The sequence below is a fragment of the Dreissena polymorpha genome, chromosome 4 (genome assembly GCF_020536995.1).
Source record: "Dreissena polymorpha isolate Duluth1 chromosome 4, UMN_Dpol_1.0, whole genome shotgun sequence".
NCBI classification, from domain to species: Eukaryota; Metazoa; Mollusca; class Bivalvia; order Myida; family Dreissenidae; genus Dreissena; species Dreissena polymorpha.
In genome coordinates, this window is record NC_068358.1 from 57,569,065 (window position 1) to 57,596,429 (window position 27,365).

Consider the following 27,365-nt stretch of genomic DNA (forward strand, 5'->3'; position numbering starts at 1 on the left):
TAATTGTTTAAAATACAATTATTGTCATTTTATTACAAATATGTCTGGATATAAATCATTTCACGTCATACACCAACAGTGCTTACGATTTAACAATCACAAAAAAATCATCAAAAGTGTCCAGGATTTGTTTCCGGATATTCTTCGACTGATCCTTTTATTCCTTTACCCTCCAATAGCGACTGTGTTGCTCTGTAGAGAGAGAAAAGAGAGAATATCGTGAAAGATTCTTTCGAAATTCCTGTGATTTTATGAACATTTACTATTTACAATTAAAGGGGCCTTTTCACGTTTGGGTAAATTGACAAAATTGAAAAAAGTTGTTTCAGATTCGCAAATTTTCGTTTAAGTTATGATATTTGTGAGGAAACAGTAATACTTAACATTTACCATTGTCTAAAAATAGCCATTATATGCATCTTTTGACGATTTAAAAACCCGAAAATTATAAAGCGTTGCAACGCGAAACGAATTAATAATTTGGAGAGTTCTTTTGTTGTCTATTTATTTTGTGAAACTACGAGGATTGCTTATATAAAGCATCAAAACACCTGACATTGTATTCGGAAGGATGGCCGAGTGGTCTAAGGTGTAGACTTTTTACTCCAGGACTCCAGGGGTCATTTGTTCGAGCCCTGCTGAGGGTTACCTTTTTTCTTTTTTTTTAAATTTTATTCTTGATTTTTTCCTGGAGCTTTTTATATCCAATGTTTACATTTATCAATATAAAGCATTTAATGACTTCAAACCATGCCAAAATCTGTGAAAAGGCCCCTTTAATGTAGGAAGACATATATACGTAAAACCCCTGTACGTTCATAAATGTAGCATGTATGCTTTGAACAGGTAAATGGTACTTAAAATAACAAGGATAACACACGTTGTTGCCCTACTTTGGTAAGTCTGTTGGGTTTTTTTTTCGCACATAAGCTTGCGTTTTATGTACATAAACTATCTTACAAAGACAAAAAAACTAGTGCACCTGCGTTTACACGGTGCCTTTACCACGTGACTTTTTAAGATCTGTCATGGGATAATAAAGCGCGAACCAGTTAACATTTTTAATGATGTCTTTTTAAATATTTCATAATTTTAATGGGATAAGTGGATAGCCCACTCATTCGTGCGAGTTTTCTATAAGAATCGTGATCTTTTTAAACAAATGAGTTTTTTTAGTAAAGTGCAAACCGCGCGTTTGTAATATGAAGTCCCCACACTGATCCGACATTTTTCTAACCGTTCAAACGCGCGGTTGCACTTTACTGAAAAAAATACTTATTTGTTTAAAATGATCATGATACCTATAAAAAAAAATCTCACGAATGAGCGGGCTCTCCACTTTATCCCATTAAAATGGTGAACTATTTAAAATGACATCCTTAAAATGTTAACTGGGTTGCGCTTTATTCTCCCAACACAGATCCGAAAAAGTCACGTGGTATAGGCACCGGGCTATATGCAGTCACGACTTGTTATCCACGTCAGACACACTCCATTGATATGAACACTAGTGCATAAACTACCTTAATTCTCACAAAACCATGTTTAACCCAAAATTGACATGAAAAAGTTGATTAATAGTTATTTCATTATATAAAATGTGTTTCTATTATATTGAAATTCAGACATGTCAAAATAACAGCATAGCTAATTACCTGATTGCCACATTCGGCGCAGATGTCAAAGATATGTGCATTCTTGTGAATTTTCGACTGGTAGAATGATGTCACTCGGTTACCTTACGGAGAAAAATGTTTTCAATATATTTAAAAACGCGTGTGTATACTAGTCATATTTATATCACGAGTCTGGCATTAAGTTAACAAGAGCGTGTCACAGTAGTGCCAAATCCCTGCCTAAATGTGTTTGCTTGTATACGACATTTGTTTTAGAGAGTAGAATAATATTTGTAAAACATGGCACCTGTGTCATCTATTTATATTTCAATGATCAATTAGTTATATAGTGGTAGAGTTATGCTGTAGAGAATAAAATATATGGAAATGAAAGAAAGGGAGGTAATTAAAAAATAATACTTTGAAATTAAATAAAGGGAGATCATTCAAAAACTGGGGTAGATAGAGATATTGTTCTTAGTCACTGCACTTTCCCTACTTGCTATCTGTTTATATTTGAAGTTTCAAGTAAATCCCTTCAGTAGATTTAGAGTTATGCTCCGGACAAAAATGTACTTTGAAATTAAATAAAGGGAGATCATTCAAAAATGGTGTAGATAGAGTTATGGTCCTTATTCACTGCACATTTCCTACTTGCCATCTGTTTATATTTCAAGTATCAAGTTAATCTCTTCAGTAGATTTAGAGTTATGCTCTGGACAAAAATTCACTTTGAAATTTAATAAAGGGAGATGAATTCAAAAACTAAGGTAGATAATATAGTTATGGTTCTTAGTCACTGCACTTCTTCTACTTGCCATCTGTTTATATTTGAAGTTTCAAGTAAAGCCCTTCAGTAGATTTAGAGTTATGCTTCGGACAAAAATTTAGTTTGAAATTATATAAAGGGAGATAATTAAACTGAGGTAGATAGAGTTATGGTTCTTTGTCACTGCACTTCTCCTAGTTACCATCTGTTTATATTCTCGGTTTAAAGTAAATTCATTAAAAAAGATTTGGACTTATACTCTGGACAAAGTTTCGGACGGAATGACGGAAGGACAGACGGACGGACGGACAGACGGACGGAGACTATTACTATATCCCCTTCGAAAAAAAATGTCGGTGGTGATAATTTATTGTTTGCGCATGTATTGGTTAATGTAGATCTATATTATACCATTCTGTTTTAAAGTGTATAAGCTATAATCATTGAATCGACACTTTTTGTTACATACTACTCTTAATTTTGGTGGACCTTTGAATTCAGATGAGTCGCGTTTATCAAATGTTATGCCTACGAAAGAATAAAATTTATACCACGTTTTTAATATTGTTCATATTTCGTTAGAACAACCCTATTGATTATATTTTCATAAGTGTATGTACGGTAATAATACTACAGATATCAAAATGTTGATTGCTTACTCGGCTGATAGTAGTCATATACTTCGATCGCAGCTGGTTGCGACTTGGCCACCATTCCAGTTCGGATGGTATCGAGCGTCAGGCACAAGGGCGTAGGAGCAATCTGTGTATAACATTAGTGCTAAACTTTACGGCAAATACGTTCACAATATTGGTGCACTCATTAAATATGTTGGTTGAGCAAATGATCGGTCAACGACACATATTAATGCCAATTTAAGTTTTTTCAAATAACATATGGCTTGAAAAACAAGCTTATAAAAGCATAACACGTTTTGGTCCAACACAGCGCGGTGTTACAGTTGTTCGCAATACAAATACAATCAGTAAAATAATATGACGAGCGACACTTTTCTTACCTGATTGAAGTACAAAACGAGCTTTCTGTCCTTAGACTCCACACGTTTTATCGCCACTACTTTTTCAATGCTTTCAAGATCTGCTTCGAACCCAGATGGAATGCCAAACTCCTGGATGGCCATTCCACTTGTACCGTTCTTCAACCATCTGTAAGAAGGTGGCTATGACTTAAATGTGTATACTCATTTACATGAAAATACGTAGTGCTTTAAAAAAAAGATATGCAAAAATGTGCTGCGGAATGCTTAAACAGGTCACAGGCAACCATTGTCAACAAACCTTACAAATTAAAGAACTTTCGTAAACTATCTGCATACATAACGTACTTTTTCATACGCCTAATATGAAGTTTTTTGCCCTTCTCCGAATCGTGTACACTTACTTAACGCATGATTTCACTGAAAGCGTATCAATGGTTTCAGTAACTATGGTGACATCGATCTGGAAGGAGGGCGTCTCAATTTCTTGTTCAACGTTGAACGAGAGTCCGACCTGATCAAAGACAAAAAACATTTCACCTTACGTACATGCTAATACCATTACACCCTTTGAAATCATTCGGTACAATTGCTGTGTTTACTTGGTATACCGGCACATAACATACCAATAATACTGTCTTCCAATTTCTGTGATTGGAAATGATCAAAACTGAATAATTGCACTTTTATTTGGATAAAAGACACACTTACATCCAACAGAGCCATTCCGTGACCAGTTGCGCTAACAGAAACCTGGCTTGGAATCGATGGCAACTGAAACAGCAATTGGAACATAGCAACATATTGCTCGAAAAATTGACACTGTAATCAAAATCATGTACATATTGTATCGGCAATGCAAATTGGTATTAAAGGAAATGTTTATTTATTTGTACACGTTTATTTTTCTAAACAGATTCTTCTTACTACAACGGACTGCATGACAAGAGCATTTTGCTTGTTGATGTTAAATGTATGCGTGAAGGTTCCAGCTGTAACTGTGGCTTGGATGTTAAACGTGTCTGAGAAAATCATTGCAGCAAATCTTGACAAGGCTTGAAGGGCAACAACGGTATCCTGAAAAACGAAGTTAATAAACAAATATAAATGGAGTGCAAATAAATAAATGCTATTTATTTGAGTAATATGAGTTGTTTTGAAGAAATTTTACCTAATTCAGATTACTGGTAAACATTAGCATAAGACACGAAACAACTCGATAACACATTGAAATAGGAGATGCACTTATGGTGGCATTTTGTTTCATCGTCAAAAAAGAACAATTATATACTGTTCTGCTATTCAAATAATCAATATATAATAATAATAAACATGAGGTTATAGAAAACGACCTGAACATTTAAATTAAACATATTTTTCCCAAAATATCCAGTGTTTGATTACTGACATATTCGTATAATTAGTTTACGAGAACGGCAGTAATCATCAGACCTGTGTTGAACTGAAGCCTCCATTAGAGTTCCTCTGGGCCGTGATCCACTTCATAATCTGAAGACCTACGCTCATATCGCCGGCCTCCGCCGTCACCAGCAGGTTGTACGCAGTCATCTCAATGTCGATAGGGTTGGCCTGTGAGTGGGCGGGTTGCCAGTGGCTCTGAGTGGAGGCTGCCTGGTCCTTGTGCCAGTGGATGGTGCCTCCTACAGGTAAGATAAAGTATATGTACATGTATAATATGGAATCATGGTATAAGCAAATAAATACAGATGGGGTAGACTAGGCAGTTTCGTTAATTGTAATCGAGAATCTCTTCAAACAATTAGAAATACTTTGATGCATTACCTGTGTATAACCCTGAAAATAATATCAACGTTTGTATTATCAAGCGGCGAGGAAATACACACTGGGTCAGAAAAATTCCACGCCGAAGTTTGATAACACTATTTGATATATATTTAACTTTGATTCAAGACGCACAACATAAATCTGGCCATATGAGATCAATCTTGAAACACTTACCGCTAACGATTGCATCATTCTTAAGTTTGGTCTGGACATCACGTACAGCTGGACTATGGGCAAGTGTCAGGGCGTAGTTGCAAAGGGAAAGAACGTAGTCATCATTCGTCGTTGCAATTTGGGACTCAAGGTAATGTGTTGCCAATGCCACAGATTGTGTGATTCTCTGGTGAATGCTCTAAAAAAACAGGCACATTGAAGATATTATAAAAATGTGTTTTTTGCGTTTAGTTATATGTTATGTTTTAATTGCAATATAATTTACGAAATTTTTACAGTAAGTAAAATTTTATTTCAAACGCGTATCATTTATATAATCTCATTATATACATATTATTGTATCATGTATTTGTACTAAAAATATATTTTTATATTCGCTGAATCTGCAATAAACGACACGGTTCTAATTACTTATACTACTTCGTGTAAAATGGACTACATACTACACGTTGCTTAAGCTGATGCTATCAAATGTGTACATTAATATCAGTTTAATTAACTTACTCCTGGAAGATCATTGTTTTCAAGAAGTGATGCAAGAACGAAAGCAGTGAGACCGATGCCAGATGCAGCACCACCCTGAAAACAAAACAGTTTAAAAAAATATCTTTTAAAAATAATTTCCCTATTCAACTTTCTTGTCGCCATTAGAAAAACATTTAATTTATTAGAAATATCATTGCTAGCACGAGAATTCATATAAGAATTGATATCTTCATACTATGTATGTCTTATCTTTGTTTAGATAATGCAGATTGATATAATTCGGTGTACAGTGTGATCAATCAAATTAGTAATCAATTGACAAATTGAACAAAGTTTTCTTCGCCTTTTTGTTCGTTTAAGTTAATTTGTGCACAGATCTATTTTCAATTAATTGTAGAAAACAACCACTTGCTTTGATGTATAACTTAAACATAACTCAATAATTTGTTAATTTATTCAAATATTAAACATATGCAACAGGTAAATTTATCGATTTCTACCTGCATATCCTTATGGATCACATTACCAGGCTCTGGGAAAGAGCCGTCGGCTTTCTGTCGGTTGATCATCCAGTCGATGGCTCGAGTCAGTGTCTCGTCGTCGATGAAGATTTGCTTCTTGGCCTGGTGGAATGACTTGGCAACAAATGCAGTCAGCCTGTATGAATGGTTTCAAATAATATGTTCTTCGTGTTGTCAAAAGTTTGCATGACGGTATATGTTTAGGTAAACGAATGTTGTGCCGTTTGAAAAAGAACAAGGCTTTCCAACAACATGTATATACCATAATGTTATCCTTATGACCTCCAAGTGGTTACATTGATTGTGAAGTTGCTTGACTCCTCAGACCTTGTGCATTTTGCGCCAATGTGTTAAGAATCTAACCTAAAATATGACCTCGACCTTAAGAAAGTCAAGGCCGTGCTTTCTACACATCGAATCAATTAAATAAATATTATTTCAATAAATTCCCCCAAATGGTTCCAGAGATATAGAGATGAAACAGACATGACAATGTAGGTCAAAACGTGTGACCTTCATGCGTAATCTAAACATTGAGCCGGTGTTACTGACTAATTTTTCCTGCACAAATTATCAATCTTCTTATTTCTTTACTTCAAGTTTCTTGAAAATCGTTTGGACAGTATAGTTGATATTAATCGGTCGGAAAATTGTTACGGACAGGCGTACAGAGACGAAAGGCAACTTGTGGGTAAAAAAAACATCGCTCAAAAGTAATACATTTATGTTGGGTTTTATGTAAGTACTATTATATATATCTTCAATAAGACTATCTTGAAAATTACCCACCACATGCTTCCGGAGGGGTCCTGATCACCAAACGCGCTGAATGAGCCGTCCTTGTGTTGATATGTAAGTTCACGTTGGTACCCTAAATTGGACACACAGTTCATTAACAGAAGCAAATGCAATTTAGTTTGAAACGAAAGACGCGTGGGTTTCATAATGTAATGTGATAAGACAAGAAAATACGCAAATAAAACATCTTATGATTAATGCGTATACATTAAAAATTCCACGAATCAATACTAATTAGGAAAAATATATAGGAGCTAAAATGGAACGTGGTGCTGATGAAATGGTTAAGGGCGGACAGCCGAAATCGACCTTTTAGTAATCTGCTTTATTAGTAATTTCTTTAGTCAAATGTTTATGGTTAGGAAAACAAAAAGTATATCCAGTTAAGATTGAATATTTTCAAACTTATAAAATGTCTAAAACAACCTGCTGTTTTTTAAAGTCACCCAAGTATGAAGCAGGTAGGGAACATAAGAGGAACACGATACAGCGCCCTTCTATGCCGACCTAGATCTTACCCCAACTCATTAAACTCTATTTCCGTCACTCACCCTTCTCCATAAAGCTGATTGCCTTGTCCTCGATATCTCCCGTCAGTTGGTTGGTGGCCGTCAGGTAGTTAGTTACAAAGACGTCTGGCGCGAAGCCGAGCATCGTCTGCTCGCCACATCCGGTCGGCATTTGAAGCAGTTTGTCGAGATTGTTTACCGTTGGTCCAAGAAGGTCACCTGAATAAAGCGCCTGTGTTATTTAATGTAATTTAAAAAAACATACCGTTAAGCATAAGAAATATATCAATCATGCTTTCAACAATTCAAAATAAAATTGTGTTTTACTTTGTCCGTGTATGTGAACATTAACTTTTGAATAATTACGTAATATTTTTTAATAGCAAAACATCAGGCCAAAATGATTGTGAAAACTTAACTTGTGCACATTTTCATTTATACGTTGGGCATGTTAAAAGTATTTTTCGTGTACCAATTGCGGTAACGACGATTCTTTGTGAGCCGGCGACAACTGTTTGAGAATACATAAATCATGTTAACTAAGTTAAGTTCATGTACCAATTGCGGTAACGACAATTCTTTGTGACCCGGCGACGACCGTTTGAGGCATAGAGATGTCAACAACCTGGCTGAATGTCGTCTGGTTCTTCAGGTCTACTAAGATTGGGTTGCTGTAATGCTTAGCGACTCCTTCAGGCTGTCACAAATGTACAGTAATGACGCATGAACGTAGCTCAAAGACATTATATAATACACTTTCCATATAAATGGAATAATTTAATCAATTTAAAACGTTTTTGATCTCAAGGTCAATGTACATTCGGTTAACTGTAAGACCAGTCTTGTTTGTGTTGGGTTTAATGAAACGAGCAATGTTGTACTTTTTTCACTTGAAAACGCCAGCCAAAAGTACATGGCGTAATGAAGATACACAAATGCAATACTAAAATTACCTACTCACATAAAGGTATCATTACATGTTTGAATAGCCATTTCATATTATAAAGATATTAAAAAAGGGACCTTTCACCTCAACAAGAAGTTGCCTCTGTACCCCGTCAGCTGCGAGGGCCGACTGGGCGGTCACAGTCAGAGGTATCATGCCCAGGGAGGCGGGAACGATCGGGAAAAACACAGACTTGGCCTCCCCGGCAGGGATCTATCAGATACACATTACAGGTATACCAAACACATTAAAGTTGAAGTGGTGCGTATATTGACACATATTGTCATATTGAATGTTAAGTCATATTCAGCATTAAAGTATTGTAAATTAAAACGTTAATTATTAATTTATTTACATATTGCAGCATCTATGTAGATAAATAAGCATAAACTAACAGTATATGAAAAACGCAAAATGAATATTTATGGGGACTTTTCACGTTTTGGTAAATTGGAAAAATTGAAAAAAAAACTTGTTTCAGAATCTCAAATTGTTGATTATATTATGATTTTTGTGAGGAAACAGTAATACTAAACATTTACCATGCTCTAAAATATCCATTATATGCATCTTTTGGCGATTTAAAAACCTGAAAATTATAAAGCGTTGCAACGCGAAACGATTGCTTAATTTGGAGAGTTCTGTTGTTGTCGTTATGTTTCGCGACACTTCGAGGATGACTTTTATAATATACATCATTTTCTCTATGAGTACGGATAGCCGAGTAGTCTAAGCATTAGACTTTTACACCAGCGGTCAGTGGTTTGAGCCCAGTTGAGGGTACCTTTTTTCTTTCTTTAATATTATTCTTGGTTTTTACTGGATCTTGTTAGATCCTATATTTACATTTATCAATATAAAAGCATTTAATGACAAACTTCAATACACGCCAAAATCTGTGAAAAGGTCCTATAAAATAGTTAATTTTTAACCACGTATGCGTGGAATGTATCTTAAAGAATGTCGAGCACAAACGACGTTGCTCGACAAACAATCGATGAACTTTGCTTCTTGGATGAAGTGAATCTTTTGTTCACGATATAAGAACAACGGGGCGAGTGGAATAACGTATCGTCATACGTGAACTGTCTTCGTTTGAGTCTGTGTGCCGTAACTGACAAGGCCGTTAGCGTCAACTGTCATGCTCCTGAAGTCAGACGAACCTTTCAAGGTCACCAGTACCTAAAAATGTAATTGTATACTGAACGCACAAATATAACAATGTTTTTTAAATCTATTTATTTAAGCTCGATTGCATAACAAGCCTAAGGCTTTTATGAAACTCTCTCGAGTCCGTTTCCTTGGTTTCTATGGAGATCTAAAGAACGCTCCCACAGTGGGAATCGAACCCTAGACATCCCGATCGCTAGGCGGACACCATATTCACTACGCCACGGCGACCTCGATAACAATGTTTGTTTTCTGTATATAATGTAATGTTTGATCATTTACTGGATTTGTAATTGTTCTTACGGGAAAACACAAAATAACCACCAACAAAAACAATATCGTGCTATCATTTCATATGAACATGTAATTGTGGTCTTTTTTTAAACAAATTATATACAGGGAAACGAATCTGCGTTCTAATGAAACAATCTTTTCACGACTTTTTGAGATGATTTTTTAAAGTGTGCATCAAAGCAAAAGTAAATGTGTGTATATCTGTATTAATAAATGATGTCATGTCTAAACCTTAAAACAAATAGGCATCGTATCAATAATAAAAAAGCTACCATAACACAGAAAAAGCACGCAGTGCCAACTTTCTACATAGTAGGTCATAAAATCACTTTTGGGGGGTGATTAATTATCGTATATGCACTGCATATAATAAGCTCAATTGTGAGTAAATCGAAATGAATATCCGTGTATTTTCCATAGTTACAAAACGTTTAAAAACATGTATAAATGCATATCTTGAGACAAGTAGCTTTCTGTGAAATAAGAACTCGAAGAGGTTACCTCTCTTTATCCGTTACAACTGCAATCACATGTTAAATTGTCCAATACATTTAATTGTTTCATCGGTTTTGTACTTTTTATCTAAGCTATAAAACATGAATTTTAAAAAAGAAAACAAAAGAACAAGAACGAAACACATTAAAGCCATATACAAATTAAACATCAAAATATTTGAATCGATTTTAATCACAAGGCTAATGATGACGAGAAGGATTTGATTTGTTCTGATTATAGTCCATCAAGTGTCTATGCCTAGGTTCTATTCACGCAGCTTACATCCATATCCTGTGACATGTAGTTAAAGACGTTTGCTTGAAGAGCGAGCTCCTCCCCTCGGACAACAGAGTACGGCAGATTGAGGCTCACGAAGAAAGGCTTGAACGCCTCAATCTGAAATGTGTGTTCATCAACTGAAGTTAATATAAAGCTCCTGCTCCACTTACCGTTCCAAAATGAGATTCCATTTGTATTTCATTTGTATTTGTCGCGTGTTTGGCTTAGTGTTGAGTTTTACCCTTCTTCCTAGTGTCAGACCGTTTCGGAAATGATAATTTGTCATTAAAAAAGGTAAAAAGCAAGTGCTATGAGAAGGTTTTCCTCTTACTGATGCAGATGACATTTCACGTTGTTTGTACCCCAACGTTTTAAACATCTTTTCTTGTCTAATTGGTGACCCGTTAATGTTCTTATGAGTTGTGCTGTCGTGAATGTATTGTCCAGAAATTATACGTGTTGTCTGTTGCCTTAAATATGACTACAAGATGCTTATAAGGATTTAATTCCTTGATTAGTTTTATTAAATATAATACATACGTAAAACATTGAATGGCAATACAATTGCAATATTTTTTAACTCGTTACTATTTGAAAGCTTCCTTCTCTCTCGTATTGTCCTATTAAAAATCTGAATTCCGAATAATTAATACACAAATTAATAACACCTTATAAAAGTACTATTCGAAAAGATGCAGTTAATCACAGATTTTATTTTGTGTAAATACGCAAACCTTGGCTGAAGAGGAAGCGATTCCCAATCCTGACTTGGAGTGAACTGCAAATGCACTTGCTATCCAAGATGTGATTGTATCAGGTACAGTGGTTGAAATAGTAACTGTGCCGTCCGCTCTGAAATTGATAACAGTAAAAGTTGCAGCCTTGTAGATAAATATCGCTGTATTATATTTCGATAAAAAACAGACGATATGAAATGGTTTTAGATAAAATCTTATTAAGGAATGCAATGTTTTTATAGGAACAAAACAACAACAATTTAACAAGAAATGAAATACGAACTGAAGTTATTAAGTTAAACAGTTGAATATTAAAACGGAAAAAGCTACGTGTCAAACATTATATATCAGTTATGTAATTCAGTATTATATTTACTACATTTAACACCGCATTAACATCTAAGAACAATATACAATTTGGATTCAGAAAAAGGTAAATTATCAAATTGTAATAGAAACGATAAACTATATAATCCAAGTTTCACATCACCATATCAAGCTAATATATTACAAAATAATTCCTGGCATTATGTAGATTATAAAATGAGTATAACTATCTGAATATATTTGAGCTAAAGCTTTCTAAGCGTGTTTTAACTGTGCGACAATATTAAACTGGTTTATTCAAACGCTGACACAAAATTCCGCATTTATAAAATAACTTAAATTAAAATATGCACTAAAAAAAACAATTTAAAATTGTCGCACAAAAAACTCAAAGCATGGATGGAAATGGATACACTCACAAACAAAACAACATTGAACTTGAACACAAGCTGTCCGTTTCAGAATCTTCACAAATAAAAAGTTCTCTTTTATTTATATTTTGAAGTTTTACCCAGTTGAAGAGTTTGACCAAAGCCATGTTTCTGGGAAGACATTGCGGATACGGTCTGGTTTTTGTAAGGGTACTGGGGATGATGAATCCAGCTGCAGCCGTCCCAAAACTATTTACTGCTGCCGGAAAAGGGCGTCCCCCACCGCCAAGGAAACCGCCAAAATGCGGTCGCACTAAAGGTTTGCAGAACATCGCATCGTTATATGGGACATTTGTAACAAGGCCATCACGGTTTTAAACTTTGCCGAACTCCACTATTTATTTTTTTAGTATATATCCAGTGACACTAAACCAAACATCTAAAACATACACGAAAGTTCTACGCACAATGGGTTGCAAACTAGATAGCAAGAGAGAGTGTCCTTGAATTCAGATATACCCTGTGGAGTGGTTAGACCAAAGCCATGTCTCTGGAAACACGTTTCGAATCTGAGTAACCTCTTGCAATTGGTTTGTGCCAGATGACGATGCTGACAGTGATTCCAGAGCAGATCCCTTTTGGAACATCATATCTGTGTCTAAATATCATAGGGACTACATATTAATAGATTTTCTATTATCAGACTTCCCATATAGGGTTCCAGAATTAGGGTACACGTGTGTGCGCATGACTCATTGTAATAAAGTGTTGTTGTTTTTTCTACAAGCTTACAAGTGACCATTGCTGTTTTTACGTGGTTAGACTGGCATGTTAAAGTGTTAGCACAGATACAAAACAATCCAACACAGCGTCTGCAAAACATAAGAGCTTCTCAGTGATAATCTACGTCGACGAATGTACATCTAAAAAACGAATCGTCAACTTCGAACACAACACCATGATGAAGTCATGTAAATGCTAACGAAATGTCACATTTATCATTCACATTTCACAGGCGGGTCGAACTCCAAATACCAACGTAACGCCCAGTCAATTCAATGAAAACTAGCTGAAAGCCTGTTTGACATAACACAACAAGCACATCCACTTCTACCAATTCTCATAAGAAACAGAAATTCGCGCAACTATGTCATCAAAGACGAACTATCTGATACCCAATTGTTGAGTTACTCCACAGCCATGTTTCCGGAAACACATTTCTGATTCGATCCACTGACTGAAGTGGGCCACTTGGGGCCGGAACTGGTTGCATGCCACCAGGAGCCGGCCCCATCGCCATGTTTGCAAACATTCCAGGCAATGGTCGATCTGTGGATTCAGCAATGTGAATAAATGGGAATTTCGATTATATAACACACCATAGCCAGTAAAAACTAAAGTGACATTGGATTAAAGAATTAAACTTCAGCATGTAAAGTGTAAGGAATTAATAACATTAACTTATCAAGAAAAGTTTATAAACTCCTGATTCGCCAATATTTTGCTGATAATACATACTTACGTAGACACTTTTCATTAACACATCTTTGACAAATTATAAAGTGAAGTCTGTGTATATTACTAATGTCAATTAAGGTCAAGAATTAATCGATTGATCTGATGAGAATTTAATTGAAATAATTTGTTGTTTGCGATTTCAAACTTTATTAATATAGTAATCATGAAACTAAAGAAACGATTTCATGAGAGTAATTCTTGTTAACGGCAGCTAGTATTTTACGGTGAAAGAATAATATCATATGAAAAACTAAAAAGTGATAAACGCTAAGTCACCGACTTGGAACTGTCAATACAGGTGCATTGTCGGTTTAAATCGGTTGGCCAATCTTCAATAAGACCAACATGGATTGCTCCCTGTGAATATAGGGAAAAAACTTCGTCCAAAAATACGATTTCGTATACTTGCTTCCAAAAAAACAATAAAGTATGGTTGTTGTTTATTCGACCCAGAGAGTAAGCTGCCGGAAACAAACATTTCTTATCCTATGATATTTGACCAACGACAACCAGAAAACAGGGACCAGTTCCAATGCCATCTACGATTGGAATTTAACCGATAATCCAATAATTTAAAGTTTTAATACGACTTATAAATCACGACTGGCAAACTAATACACATTTAAAAAAAAAACAATGAGTTGACATTCACCGGTGGATAGCGACACATTTTTATAATAAGGAAATACCCTGTTGTAGAATTATTCCACAACCATGTTTCAGAAAAAACATTTCTAATTGGGCCAATTGATTGAAGTGGCGAACCGTAATCTGGTTGTGGTGGTCCACCACCATGTGCAAGGCTGTCAACCTTTTCTAGCATACCTCCTCCCATAAACATGGTCCCATTTATCAGCGCTGGAACTATTGAATCGGTTGTTGATTGCATTTAGTTGTTATGTATTATCTTATTTAGTCCTACTTGCGTGTGGGTTTTCGGATAATAACGTTTTTTTAAACATAAAATAAGCATATGCTTTTTAGGTCAACTAATTGAGAGTCTTGTATAGAACCACAAATATAACTTAACCAGAGATGCAAATGAAAACTGGGTGCCGGTAAATTGTACGAAATAAACGTTTATCTAAGCCTCATATAGGCATGGAATATAGTATATGAAATTTAATAAATCAATAGCATTGATTCCAGCCCAGACCGTGTGAATGAAAGTGTGTGCGTCTGAATACCATACATTTGCTTTTGAGTAACACACAGATTGACTATCTTTTAATCTCTAATCCCTATTATACTTTTTTCGGATTATGATTAATTTTTTTCATATTATAATGTATTGGTGCTATTTACTTGAGTCTTCTCACTGTATTAACGTAATTTGCTTATCATGGGCAATTTTCAGCCTTGTCCATCGACAAAATTGCATATTAAACTGAACTCTCAGCGAGTAGAGACAACTGATGGCAATACAATATATTGACCGCATTGTCAATCCGTAATAACCTTTGTCGAAAAATGAAAATCTTTAACCTACATACAAATGTTCAAATTTGAATGCCCTACATAACAATCCTTGATAAACAGATCACACCACATCTATAAATCAACACTGTGCACGATCTGGCAATGAACAAAAATATTGTATGTCTGTCTTATACCAGCTTACTAATGATAGATTCGTCTAAATAACAAATAGGTACACCACGACATACTTCCAACAAACATTAATACAGATAGCAAGCATTCTGGAGGTATCAAGTAATAGCCTGTTGTTGTGTTACTCCATGGATATGCTTCCGAAAGTACATTTCTGCTTCGATTCGACCTACTGACAGAAGAAGCCCACCACAGGCCGGTATCGGTTACAAGCCACAAGGAACAGACCAGATAGAGGTTGCGGCAACATTCTTTTAATCCCTATCAACTATTGTAGAATCGCGTATTCGGCAGTAAAAAATGAAAAATCATTCGAATCAAACTTTGGTTTCTTCGAATACACATAAACCTTGTAAAAAAAACGATGTGTACAACAATTAAAGGGCGGAGGAATCTGGTTGCATGAAACTATCAATACGAGTTCACCGCATATGCGGTTCCGCGAATATATTTTGTGGACAAAATAGAGAAATTTTAATATCATTCGTACAATTTCAAATTTCGCACAAACAATTTATTAACATAGTGAATGCTTTGTGTATAAGTCATGCAAGTTATTGTCAGGAATTAATCGATCGATCTGCTCAGAATGGACTAAAATACACGCGCTGTTTGCGATAATAAACTTTGTGAATAACGAGTTAGCACAAGGAACTAATTCGTTCTGTTTAATTAACCACCCAAACCAATTTTATATCAATAGGTTTCATATCTGAAGAACTCTATGAAAATTAATTTAAACAAACTTTGCATTGCCAATTGAAATCCTATCCTGAATAAAAGATTCCACTTAGTTAAATATGAAAATCATATATGGCTCATTACTATAGCGCATTGACGAAACACAATAGCAGCTAACATTCACCAGTGGCTGAATAAAAATGCATTTGCTTCGATACAGTAAATGCCAAATACCCAGTCGTAGAATTATTCCATAACCATGTTTCCGGAAATACATTTCTGATTCGGTCCACTGATTGAAGTGGTGAATTTGATGCTGGTTCTACTGAACCGCCACCAGACGCAAGGCTGTCAACTCTTTCTGGCATACCTCCTGCCATAAACATTGCCCCATCTATCAGCTCTGGATCTATGGAATCGGTTGTTTATTTAATTTAACGTTTATTTTTTTTTTTCTTGAATCTACTTGTGCATAGTTTGCGAATTATATTAGGTAAGGGAATGCAATACCCCAATAGATAGAGTAGATTAAATCATTTGGTCTTCTGATATGAGAAAAACGTCACGCTTTCGAAAGATAGCTATTTCAAACACGCGGTAAAATAATTGGGACATTATGAACATCAATGTATCATTTATCCCATAGCCAAAGCTTACAATGCTAAGACGTTATTTGTCGTTTGCATATTGCAAAACAGCAACCATGGAAACAATCTCCGAATTATATTTAAAATAATGGTAAGTACATATATACAAGGCAGGCTAAAGCTAGTAAGGGGAAGATATGCAACGGTTCCACTTCCCACTGCGCTCGCCTAAGCGGAAAAAAGGTGTACACCATTGCATATACCCTGTCGTAATATTACTCCAGAGCCACGTCTCTGGAAAGACATTTCGAACTCTATCTACTTGTGCTAGAGCCCCGTTATCGGGCATCGCTACAGGCATAGGCCCGCCCGCGGCCGCACCCGCCATTTCACCACCTCCAAATCCCATTCCGGCAGCCATCATGGGATAATCTGTAGAGTCCATCATGATACGTAATATCAAATGATTACCAAACATTGTGTAATTATTCCCGTGTCATTTAATTTAAAAATTATTACCCCGCTTGAGTTGAAGCCATGGTGGCTGTCTTGTTATTAAGAAGTATTGTACAAGATCGAAATTCATTGTGTCGCGATCAAATGCACTAGACAATTATACGGTTTCTTATCAGAAACGGATGATGTCCGTACGCATCGGGCTGTATATAAGTGTAGAATATAAATATGTTGAAACTATTTCGTGGTTATACATTCATTCTTCAATTTTTGTTCAGAACTGCAGTTTCCAAATTTAAATAATTCTTTCTTTTTGATATTTGAATGCAAAACTTACAAATCATTGGTTCATTGTGGTGGAACACATTAGCGTCGGTCAAAACCTTGACACCAGAGTTCTGAAATATGTATGATTCGTATAAATACATATACAATTATAAATATATCTGCAAAAGTTTACCAATGTTATGAAAATAAACGTTCACGTGTGTAAAACCATCTGACTATTAGAGCAAGTTATTGAGGCTGTGTTAGCGGAACAATACAGCGAGGCGTATTATTCGCCATGAAATGGACTGTTATAGCTTTGATAAAGTCATTAATTACTAGAAACCAATAACACAAACCAAACTAAAGAATCCAATATATCATACGTCAAAAATGGTCTGTGCATCAGACCCTCCGAAGTATCTTGGGTACGGCCACCACACCATGCGTTTGCGGCGCCCGACCATGGCCATTGGCATAAAGTCGCAACAGAAGGAGCTGCTATCAGTGGCTGATTGTGTCGTACGACTTCAACTCGTCGATGACCTGAAGTTACAAATCTTCATGATGAGAAAAAATAGATAGACTGTTTACCACATATTTAAGTAAAGTACTGACAATGATTCTGGCATAATAAAATGTACCCGTTAGTGACTTTGTAAAACATTACTTTTGTACGTTATTAATACTGCTCTTGTGAGGATCAACATATCTATAAGACAAGTTTAAATCCCAACGTTTGTGCTTCATTTTTGCATAATGTATATTTTGCGCTCCTTGTATTTATGTTTGTACTGGGCTGAGTTATTCTCGTTGTTGTTCACTAACTTGACATACGTTCCCATGTATTCATGCATAGGCAGATCATACTCGCATGTGCGAAGGCTATGATGTGCACTTGTGCAAACATTGGTGGATTTCAAAAGACAGTATTTTTATGCAAAACATGCATTGTACAATAAATAAAGTACTCTAGCTGACGCACCTCTGACTGTGTGACGTCATTTCCGGATCGGAGCAGCAGGACGCTCTGGTCAACGGCAAGTAGATTTACGAGTGACTGGGGGTCCGCTGTAACGATCACGTTCACGTTATCAGCCGGGAGCAGCCTTGGTCTTGTCGAACGACAGAGCAACCTAAAAATAGAAGCAATATAAGCTTAGTGATTGTTCAATTAAAGGACAATATCCGTTGTATTAATGTGTTTAAAATATATAAGTAAGTACACTAGTATGTTTTTACTGACCTGGTTTTGGAAAGCGCCATCTACATCGAAACTAAGGCTGTCAGTGACGACCTCGCCGTCAGCACGTACGTAGTAAGCAATGATGCGAGCGTTCGGGGCCATCTTGGAGTCAACATGAATACTGAATGTACTTCCGGAAACCGTCCCAGCCATGACGACATTACCACGTGACATGACCTGCAAATTATAAAGACCATGACACTAGATTGAGAATAAAAATGTAATAAACTTAAACAAGGTAAGAGTTCTTAATATGTGTGTCTGTTCAACATACGAATGTCCTTAAAGTATGTGAATGGAACTGACCTGGACAAACAAGGTCGAAATGGTTTCAGTTGATCGAACATCAAACGATGCCACTTGACCGGCCTGTAAATGAACAATATGTAAACATAATTCAAATGTAAAACAAAATAACATGGTTATTAAAACAAATACATCATTGCACATATGCGTGTCTCACCTACCCGTAGGTTAGAAGATTTCAAGGAGAGCTGCATGTAATTATCACTCGGTGAGTAACTCTTGCTCAGACTGAGGTAAGCATTTACGGACTTTCCATAGAATGCCTGAAAAAAACATATGCACATATGAATTAGGTTATCCGAATTACATATTATGTTTTCTAAGTTTTTGAATCATAAAGCAACAAAGAACATAAATATCAAATAATTACAGTTTTATGTCAACATACATAATGGAATGTGTATTATTTAAAGAGCATTTGAAAACCCATAAACCAGGAAAGCTACTACCTGTACGCTGACGCTGGTTGAGTTTTCTGGAATGTCGACCTGGATCGGCACAATACCATTATCCGGTACTGTAAATGTCTGCTCTGGAAGACTGTAGCTGTGTTGTGGGGGCTGGTACCAGGGATAGGGCGTGGTTGCCTCGCCCTTGTCTTGGTACGTGCACGTTACTGTTACTCGCACATCTTGACGAACACCCTGAATGGGCTGGTCATCTTGCTGTGAGACTCGTAGCTGAAATTGTCAGATAATGGTGGTATAATCTAGTAAACTGTGTATAAAGAAAGGTACACACACTTGTTACCATAATACAAAATACAATAACATTGGATATATTTGCTAGAATATGGTCAATTTAAATGTCATGTTTTTACAGTTTATATAAATAATTTCAATTTCCTTTTTCTGATACTTATTATGATGTGAGCAATGGTATGTTTCCAATTTGAGTGCAGTAAGATGGACTCTGTGCTATCATCACTGCATCAAAATACCAAGCACAATAATAACAGAAGATCGAACAATGAGAACTTCCTGAAACAATTCTGATGTATAAATACTACTTACATATGCAGTGTAGGACAGACCAGGCTTGAATGTGTTTGGGTTAGATTTCAGGAACTCCATTTTCTCAGCACGGTCATAAAATTTCACTTCGTTGTTTCCACTTAAGGTGATGTGATTAAGGCTCTCCGTTACGTTGGCCTCTACTGTCAAAGTTTGTCCAGTCAAGTAGCTGTTCATCGTCTTAATAGCGTCCAATGGGATGGAAAACGAGGCAGTACCATCGACCTTGAATAAAATGAAATACCATTGTAATTCTCAGTAAGAAAACAAATTCACTTGTCTGACCATTTTTGACATATGGTAAAGGCAGATGTAGTATCAAATATCATTAAGCAACTGTTAAAGAACTTAAATAGTAAACAAACAAAAAGAGACTGAAACGATAGCTATGAGTTTTACTATTGGTGGTCACTCGATAGAGGCATATCCAATTGCAATAAATACATGCGATACATAGTCCATATATTTGACTATATAACTATATAACTATTTATAACTACAAAACTTTTCAAAGCAAAATGCCATTGAATGCGTCATCTGTGGGTTGTCAACATGGAAACTTAAGGATCAATATGATAAAATTGCTTGTGTTTACAAACCGAATAAGTGATTTGGTCACATTTGGCTCGTCAATGCGGGAATTACGGGATGCTACTACAAAACTGTCTGTGTATACAAACCGAAAGAGTCAGTGCTTGCGTCACGTGTGGCTCGTCACCATGGTAGTTATATGGGCGGTACCAGTTCTTTAACTTCACAATTAAGTCGGCCGTTCCCTGCACCGGCTTACCGTACGTATAACTAAACATTAATCATGTCAAGTTAAGTAAATTGTAATACGTATGTGAATTCTAACACAAAATGTTACGTAGCATACACGTTTTCTTAGAATATTTGTACTAATAATTTACAGTAATTGTCATCGATCGGTGCTCCACAAATGTTATCTTGAACGTGAATATTTTGTATAATAATATTGTAATATATTTTAACATTTGAATAGTATAAAACTGCAATTTTAATCATAATATTTTGTTCGTTACATGCTGCAGTATTTGAATTCAATTCAAACGCAGAATTCCACTTACATTGCGCTGACCTTCCCATGCAGTGCGTTATCGGAAGTAAGAATAAACGAAGCCAGTTCGACTTTAACTTCAAACTTTGGAAGCACTGCAAAATACACCAACACAATCATAAAAAGTGCCCATGGAAATACGTATTTCAAATATGAGCATTATTTCAGTGCAATCTCTAAAGCCAGTGACTCGACGATCTTCAAACTGACACTGGCCAGATATTAAAATGATATCTTTCAGGATTGGCTAAATTGCAAATAACAAATTCTAGATTCAGAAAGAAATATTTAGTTTATGTTAAAATCTGCAGACAAGCTCTAATTGAAAGAATACTTTTACTGCTGGATATGAACGATAACTGACTTTGTAAGGAAAAACACACCTTTAACTAGTGTCTTTTCTAAGCCAATGAGAAAAACGAGTATTTTGTATAAGTCAAAATATATTCAGTTAGATGTCTTCAAGACTTGAATGAATATATTATTGAAAGCTCCTACCGTAATGAGCAACGACGAATATTTTCTCTGTAGATCGTCCCTTTAAAGTAAAGGTATATAAATAACAATTTTGAATGATTTTTAATAAGTACATAGATTATATGACGATATTTTCCATTTGAAAACGCTTATAAAAATGTCCATTTAATTACATCATACATTATAAAATGCTTAAGTGTATAACCAAACGTTTCCAAATACTAGACAACCAATCATTGTCCTTAGAAAAATATGATTTGTATATTATTATACAAAGATATAACTATACATGTTTATACAATGCAAAAAGTGCACTTAAATGCATAAACCCACATTTAATAAGCATGTACAGGCTTTAAAAAATGGACATGCGAGTTGCGTCGGGATTCTATGAAAGTACCAGTTGAATATAAGGGATGGTAGCCAATGCTCGGAAAGCATTAATTTCACGAAGATGATAATAGACCAAAGAATACCTTCATACAAACTAAACTGACGCTTTTAAAATCATATCGTAATCTTCTTTAGCGTCTTAACCTGTATTTTGTAAATTCAATTATCACTGACGTATACAAAATATTAAGTCTTGTTTATACCGCGGAATTTGAGGTACAATCATGTTAGCATGACTTTGATTTAGTTTGCGTTACAAAGCGAGTTATTTTATTTGAAGATTGACATTACAAACAAAGGTAAAGCATAACTTGCAAAGCGGGTTTTAATAACTGACATTATAAATGTATGTCAGTATTCAAAGTAGAACTTACATGTGCTGTAACTTTCATTTTCCAGTCTCCGAGCACCGGCTGTGTGTCCATCTCAAGAAAGTTGGTCACGACGCCGCTGGCATCGGACACGCCGAGCCACTGCTTGATCTTGTTCGTGTTGGGGTCCTAAAGGCGGGAAAGGGAATGCAGGCTTACGTGACATGTCAAGAGTAAGAGACGGACGCGGGCTTGAGAAATGGGGCAATGTTTATACTATCAATATAATACAGAACACAAACCAATATACTAATTCTTTACAATTCTCATATTCTAGATTCATTTTGAAAAGAAAGGCGCTACCGGCATGCAATAGAAGCAGTATGCATGGATTAAAAAAAAATGGTTTCAATTAAAATATTCGTACATTTTCTTTTTATTTCAATAAAATACTCACATAGATTTCAATATCATAGCTTCCAGTATAAACAGTCAAGTTCGGGAAGACTGCAAAGGCTCTGAAATTGACTGAAATGCAAGAATAAGAACTATAATAACTCTCGTTTGCTTTCTCAAAATGGCAGTGTTGATGACATAACCAAGACAGAAACATACATCTGTCTGAACACAAGTTAAGGCAGATTAGACTGATTAATTTGAAAAAAAATGTAATTGTATAGAATATATATCACGCGGTGGTGACACCAGGTGTGTTCACATGTTTTTGTTTAATTGTTATGGTTGTTTTTGCTGTGTCGTATTGTTGCTGTTTTTGGCCAAAATGTCGCTTGACATCATTAAAGGTGTTCATGCTGATAACGACCTGTTCTAATTTGTAGCAAATGCTGTTTCACTTTATTTATATGAAAACTACATGACAAGCTGAAACAGAAACTTATGGTAAAGTGATAAAGGAATCTACGGTTTTATATGAAAGAATACTTTGGGGAAGGATTCTACCGTAAGATATGGACACATACTTTGGTCAAAGTTTTAACGGTATGCCATACCATTTCATGGCATAGACACACACTTTGGTCAAGCATTCTAAGGTTTTGCTAAGATCACGTACTAGTTTGCCCAGGTTTGTAGGTGGCCTTGTCCGTCTGAATAAAGATCGAGATGCTCTTGCTCTCATAGTTGATGGAGGTCTCGTTCTGGAAGTGTAGGCCGTGACCGGAACCTTGTACTTGGATTTTGTAGGATCCGCTGTGCAAGTTGTCCGGAACCTGTACGTATTGCGCATTTGTTTATTAAAGAAAAGATAATCCGATTCTTGACTTAATTATTATCACATATGGATGTAGTTATTGTTATGAGAGCAATCTATACAAATCGGTTGGTTCAATCTTAATTTTAACTGGATAAACAAAGAAACTATGTCTTATTACGGCTTGAAACATACCTTGATGACAAAACCGCGAAAACGCAATATGCCAATGTTGATATGTTTGTATATACAAGAATGAGTTTCTGAAAATGTTTTCTATAAAAGAAAAAGTTAAACTGCTATTGTTTTTAGGAAAACAATTCACGCGAACCTTTGAAGATATCCGGTTGTTTCAATAAGGCTGTACGGAAAAGCAATAGTCTTGTAAATACAATTACTTACATTGATCTGAATAGAAGTTACAGAACCTGCAACACAAATGATAAATTTATAGAAACATTAATAAAATATAATATTATGATGAAATGTATAACATTATATAAGAATGCGGATCTAAAGTAAAATGATGTTATTGAATTGATTATAACATTAATCGTCGTTGTACGTTATAATCATAGTGAAAAGTCAATCGCCTACCGGGAGTAACGGATTTATGAGCAGAGGCTATTACGGCCTTCGCGCTGTCGTCGAAAAGTTCTGCCTTAACGTTGACGTCGCCTGACGCCTTCAGGACGTTGACGCTAATGTTGAGTGGGACGCCAGGTCGGAAACTCTTAGGAGTGAGAACGATGTAAGAGCTGAAATTATTAAAGAATACTAACGTATCACAGTCAGACTTGACATAAGAAAAATGTATGAACTGAAATAGAAGAAAGATGCTGAAAAAACGCAGAGTAGTATTGGCGTATTAACGATGTACGAACTTAAATTATAAAAAGATGATGAAAAACCTAGATTAGTATTGACGTAAGAATAATGCATGATCTGAAATTATAACGAGATGCTTGCGAACTAAGATCAGTTTTAACGTAAGTCTTGAAGTAAGAACGAATTTATAAATGACATAGTCAACAGATGCTTATAAGCAAAGACGTAAAAACCATGTAAGAGCTAAAATTACCAAATAACACAATAAAATCAATCAATCACATTTGTTTTAAACTTCTACAAATAATTCTCTTCAATGAAGGTCCTTCAACCTTGACGAAGAAAATATTAGCAAATTATTAGCAAATTACTTAGGTAGCTAAAAATAAGGCTTTAATATTTCACACATATCGATGTCACATAAATTTCACTGGTACAACTACAACCAAATAAAACAGACGAGGCTTGAGCTAGGTGCTAGACAGGGTGTCATGAAAACGGTTGGAATGCTTGAGCAGTTGTTAATCAGACAACGGAAGCTGTGACTCAGTTCTTTTGTATTCGTGTTGATTTGGGTCAAGTTCTTCATGTCGTGTCTCATTTCATTTTACGGGTTATCAAAGGTTAAAATGGTTTGGTGGCAGTGTTGTCGTTAATATAACGAAGTAAATCGTGACTTTTTTTCTCTAAATGGTTTTTACTTCATAAGTCCCTTGATGTCGTATTATCAGCATTTCGTTCATTCGTCCATTATTTAGGGCAGATAAGTTTTTGCATTATATGAGACATAAAGATAATTTACATGCACATTGCTAAACGTAAAATTTAACAGCAATAACATCCACACAACAAACAACAACAAAGAAAACAAGCATCACAATAAACACGACAACACCGTAAAGCAGGCGATTAGAGTAAAACTTACAGTGTGGAATATAATTTTTGCGGTCTTTGATCTTAAATTTAAAGAAAATGTAATGGTTAATATCGGATAAGAGCCGACAATAAATTAAGAACATTGGTCAAGGCTTATCAATAGGTAATACTTCGGCCAACCTGCCAATATGCTTTTTATCTTATATCTGCATATTTCATCGCGCCTGTTACAGTAAATGTCATTCCGAACATCGCAGTAATTTGCACATTTTCGGCACACAATTTCGTCTTTTTTTCATATGACAATTGTTTGATGCATGTGGAATAAATAAGCGTAACATTGTTGTAAACTCTTTTCCTATATTACTTTTAGTTTTAAAATGAATCAAAACGCTTAGCGTTCTGATGAAAAATAGCCAGCTTTGCGATGCAGTGTGTCCTTTTGCACTGTTGATGATCGGCAAGTGACTTAACACTCCGAGTTGGTTTACAGCAATCGGCTAATTGTATCAACCTTCCAATGGTTTTCTTATGACTAACGCTTATGTCTTTGTACAATTTTAACTGAGTGGTTCACGAACAAACGAATAAAATGTGCAAGAAAGGAAAAATGGACCATTGCATTCTTACTAATAATATATTTAAAATAAAATCAAATTCTTTTCATGGCATGTATTTTATGCATATCAACAACGATTCTTATGTAGATAAAAATCCTTGTGGTCACTGGTCATGGGTCACTTTAGAAACAAAAATATGTATAAATCAATCAATCAGTAATCGCAATAGTTAGTGTACTTACTTTTCTGCCAAAGCTACCGCAAATGCGGCCGCTAAAATAAACGCCTTCAGCATTTGATTGTTATCTAAAATAGTAATAATGCAAATGACAATAATTACCAAAATAAATACCCGAAATTAATAAAACAAATATCGTAAAGCATAGTGTGCATTCGCTACAAAATTGTTTCATGTAGTGCAAATTCAATTACAAAGTAAACGGTTTTCAACTACGTTTCTCGAACAAAATGAAATTACCGTTCGCGTCGCGCAATTCAAAGTCTGTTTTAAATTTCAATGAAACCTAATAATTTGTACACCTGTTTCATGCAAGATGTTCCAATTTGTGTCAGCGGACTTGGACACCGTTGGTTTTATACTGAAATTACGGCGTTTCCTAACTACTGAAGTATTTCACAAGACCCATATTACGGACAGGTCTTTCAAAGTGTTATCGTATTTGTACCTGTTTACCGTGTTTTTGTTTGAATAAAACGAGAGCGTAACCTTGATAACATGCCTGGTTAGATATTCTTTTATGCCAAACTTTTTTTATCAAAACAAATCATAAAAAATACATTTTACAATTAGTTAAAATAAAATCAAAATTAATAAGGATATGAAGAGACGTAATGCATCTTCAGTATGTTGAAAACGGTGTTTGTTACTCAAAGAGTATTGTTCACAATAAAATAATACTCACTGTAAATCATTCAATTAAATGCAAAAAAGGAGTTGTACGAAAGTGGGTAAAATCCACGAAGCAGTGTTTCAACAGAACAAAGATTTGCAGTCAGTTTGTGCGGAATCGTCCATATTCCCTTTACGAAGTATCAGTTAAAACACTCTTATTCTACTTTAGCTACACACATGACAATTAAACCAATGACAATTTTTCTGTAAATATTGATTTATGGTCCGAGAGTCTCAAAATTTCGACAAAATCAAGTTTCAATACGCGCGAGTTACTGTACGCACACAAAATAAACGACAATAGCACTGTTAATATTGAAAACGGAATTATGGTCATTGTACTTAGCAATGATCTCGAATTGTCTTCTTAACTAGAGGTTCATTTGATACCAGTGAATAATAAAGGACTTATACTCTGTCTTGCGTCTTACAAAATGTTAATCAAAATATGGACTGTTTTAGTTTTAAAACCATCTAAGTCGTGTATGTAATGTGACAAATATATTTAAAATACTGTATTTTAAAAACGAGTTTGTTTTGTTATTTTACTCAGTTAAATTGATTTAATATTGAAATATATTCAATTTTTTTCTCAAAATTATAAAAACGTTAGTGCATGATACGCATTAATAATGACTTGAAATAGCCAGGTTGCACATTTGTTTTTAAAGTCGTTTAAGTAAATATTGGTTATCACAATGTCGTTGTGTGTCCTATTTAGATAAACTCTAAACGTACC

At 35.3% G+C, this 27,365-nt stretch overlaps 2 protein-coding genes across 3 annotated transcripts in view; both read right to left on the bottom strand.

The window, feature by feature from the left end:
• LOC127879585 (CD109 antigen-like) lies at window positions 1-26,277 on the bottom strand. The gene is given in 39 exon segments (XM_052426531.1): window positions 1-192; window positions 1,656-1,738; window positions 3,045-3,147; window positions 3,404-3,551; window positions 3,787-3,896; window positions 4,094-4,156; window positions 4,310-4,459; window positions 4,835-5,043; window positions 5,363-5,540; window positions 5,867-5,941; window positions 6,349-6,505; window positions 7,159-7,240; window positions 7,719-7,895; window positions 8,235-8,373; window positions 8,707-8,835; window positions 9,703-9,804; window positions 10,864-10,977; window positions 11,595-11,712; window positions 13,471-13,624; window positions 17,486-17,546; window positions 17,802-17,922; window positions 17,924-17,961; window positions 18,401-18,511; window positions 18,513-18,551; window positions 18,662-18,838; window positions 18,968-19,030; window positions 19,129-19,230; window positions 19,417-19,647; window positions 19,981-20,205; window positions 20,661-20,781; window positions 21,069-21,153; window positions 21,557-21,596; window positions 22,303-22,428; window positions 22,697-22,767; window positions 23,312-23,468; window positions 23,852-23,877; window positions 24,047-24,207; window positions 25,956-26,019; window positions 26,238-26,277. Coding segments are annotated over 39 exon segments (4,362 nt in total). The 5' UTR covers window positions 26,263-26,277; the 3' UTR covers window positions 1-165.
• Window positions 1-26,330, bottom strand: part of LOC127879586 (CD109 antigen-like) — a 78,175-nt gene extending 51,845 nt beyond the window's left edge. Inside the window, exon 1 of one of the 2 annotated variants that reach the window (XM_052426533.1) lies at window positions 26,254-26,330. The gene's annotated coding sequence lies outside the window, so the exon portion shown is untranslated. Of the gene's footprint in view, window positions 1-26,191 lie in introns of both variants that reach the window. The other variant, XM_052426536.1, reaches the window with a different exon arrangement.
• Between the last annotated feature and the right edge of the window lie 1,035 nt (window positions 26,331-27,365).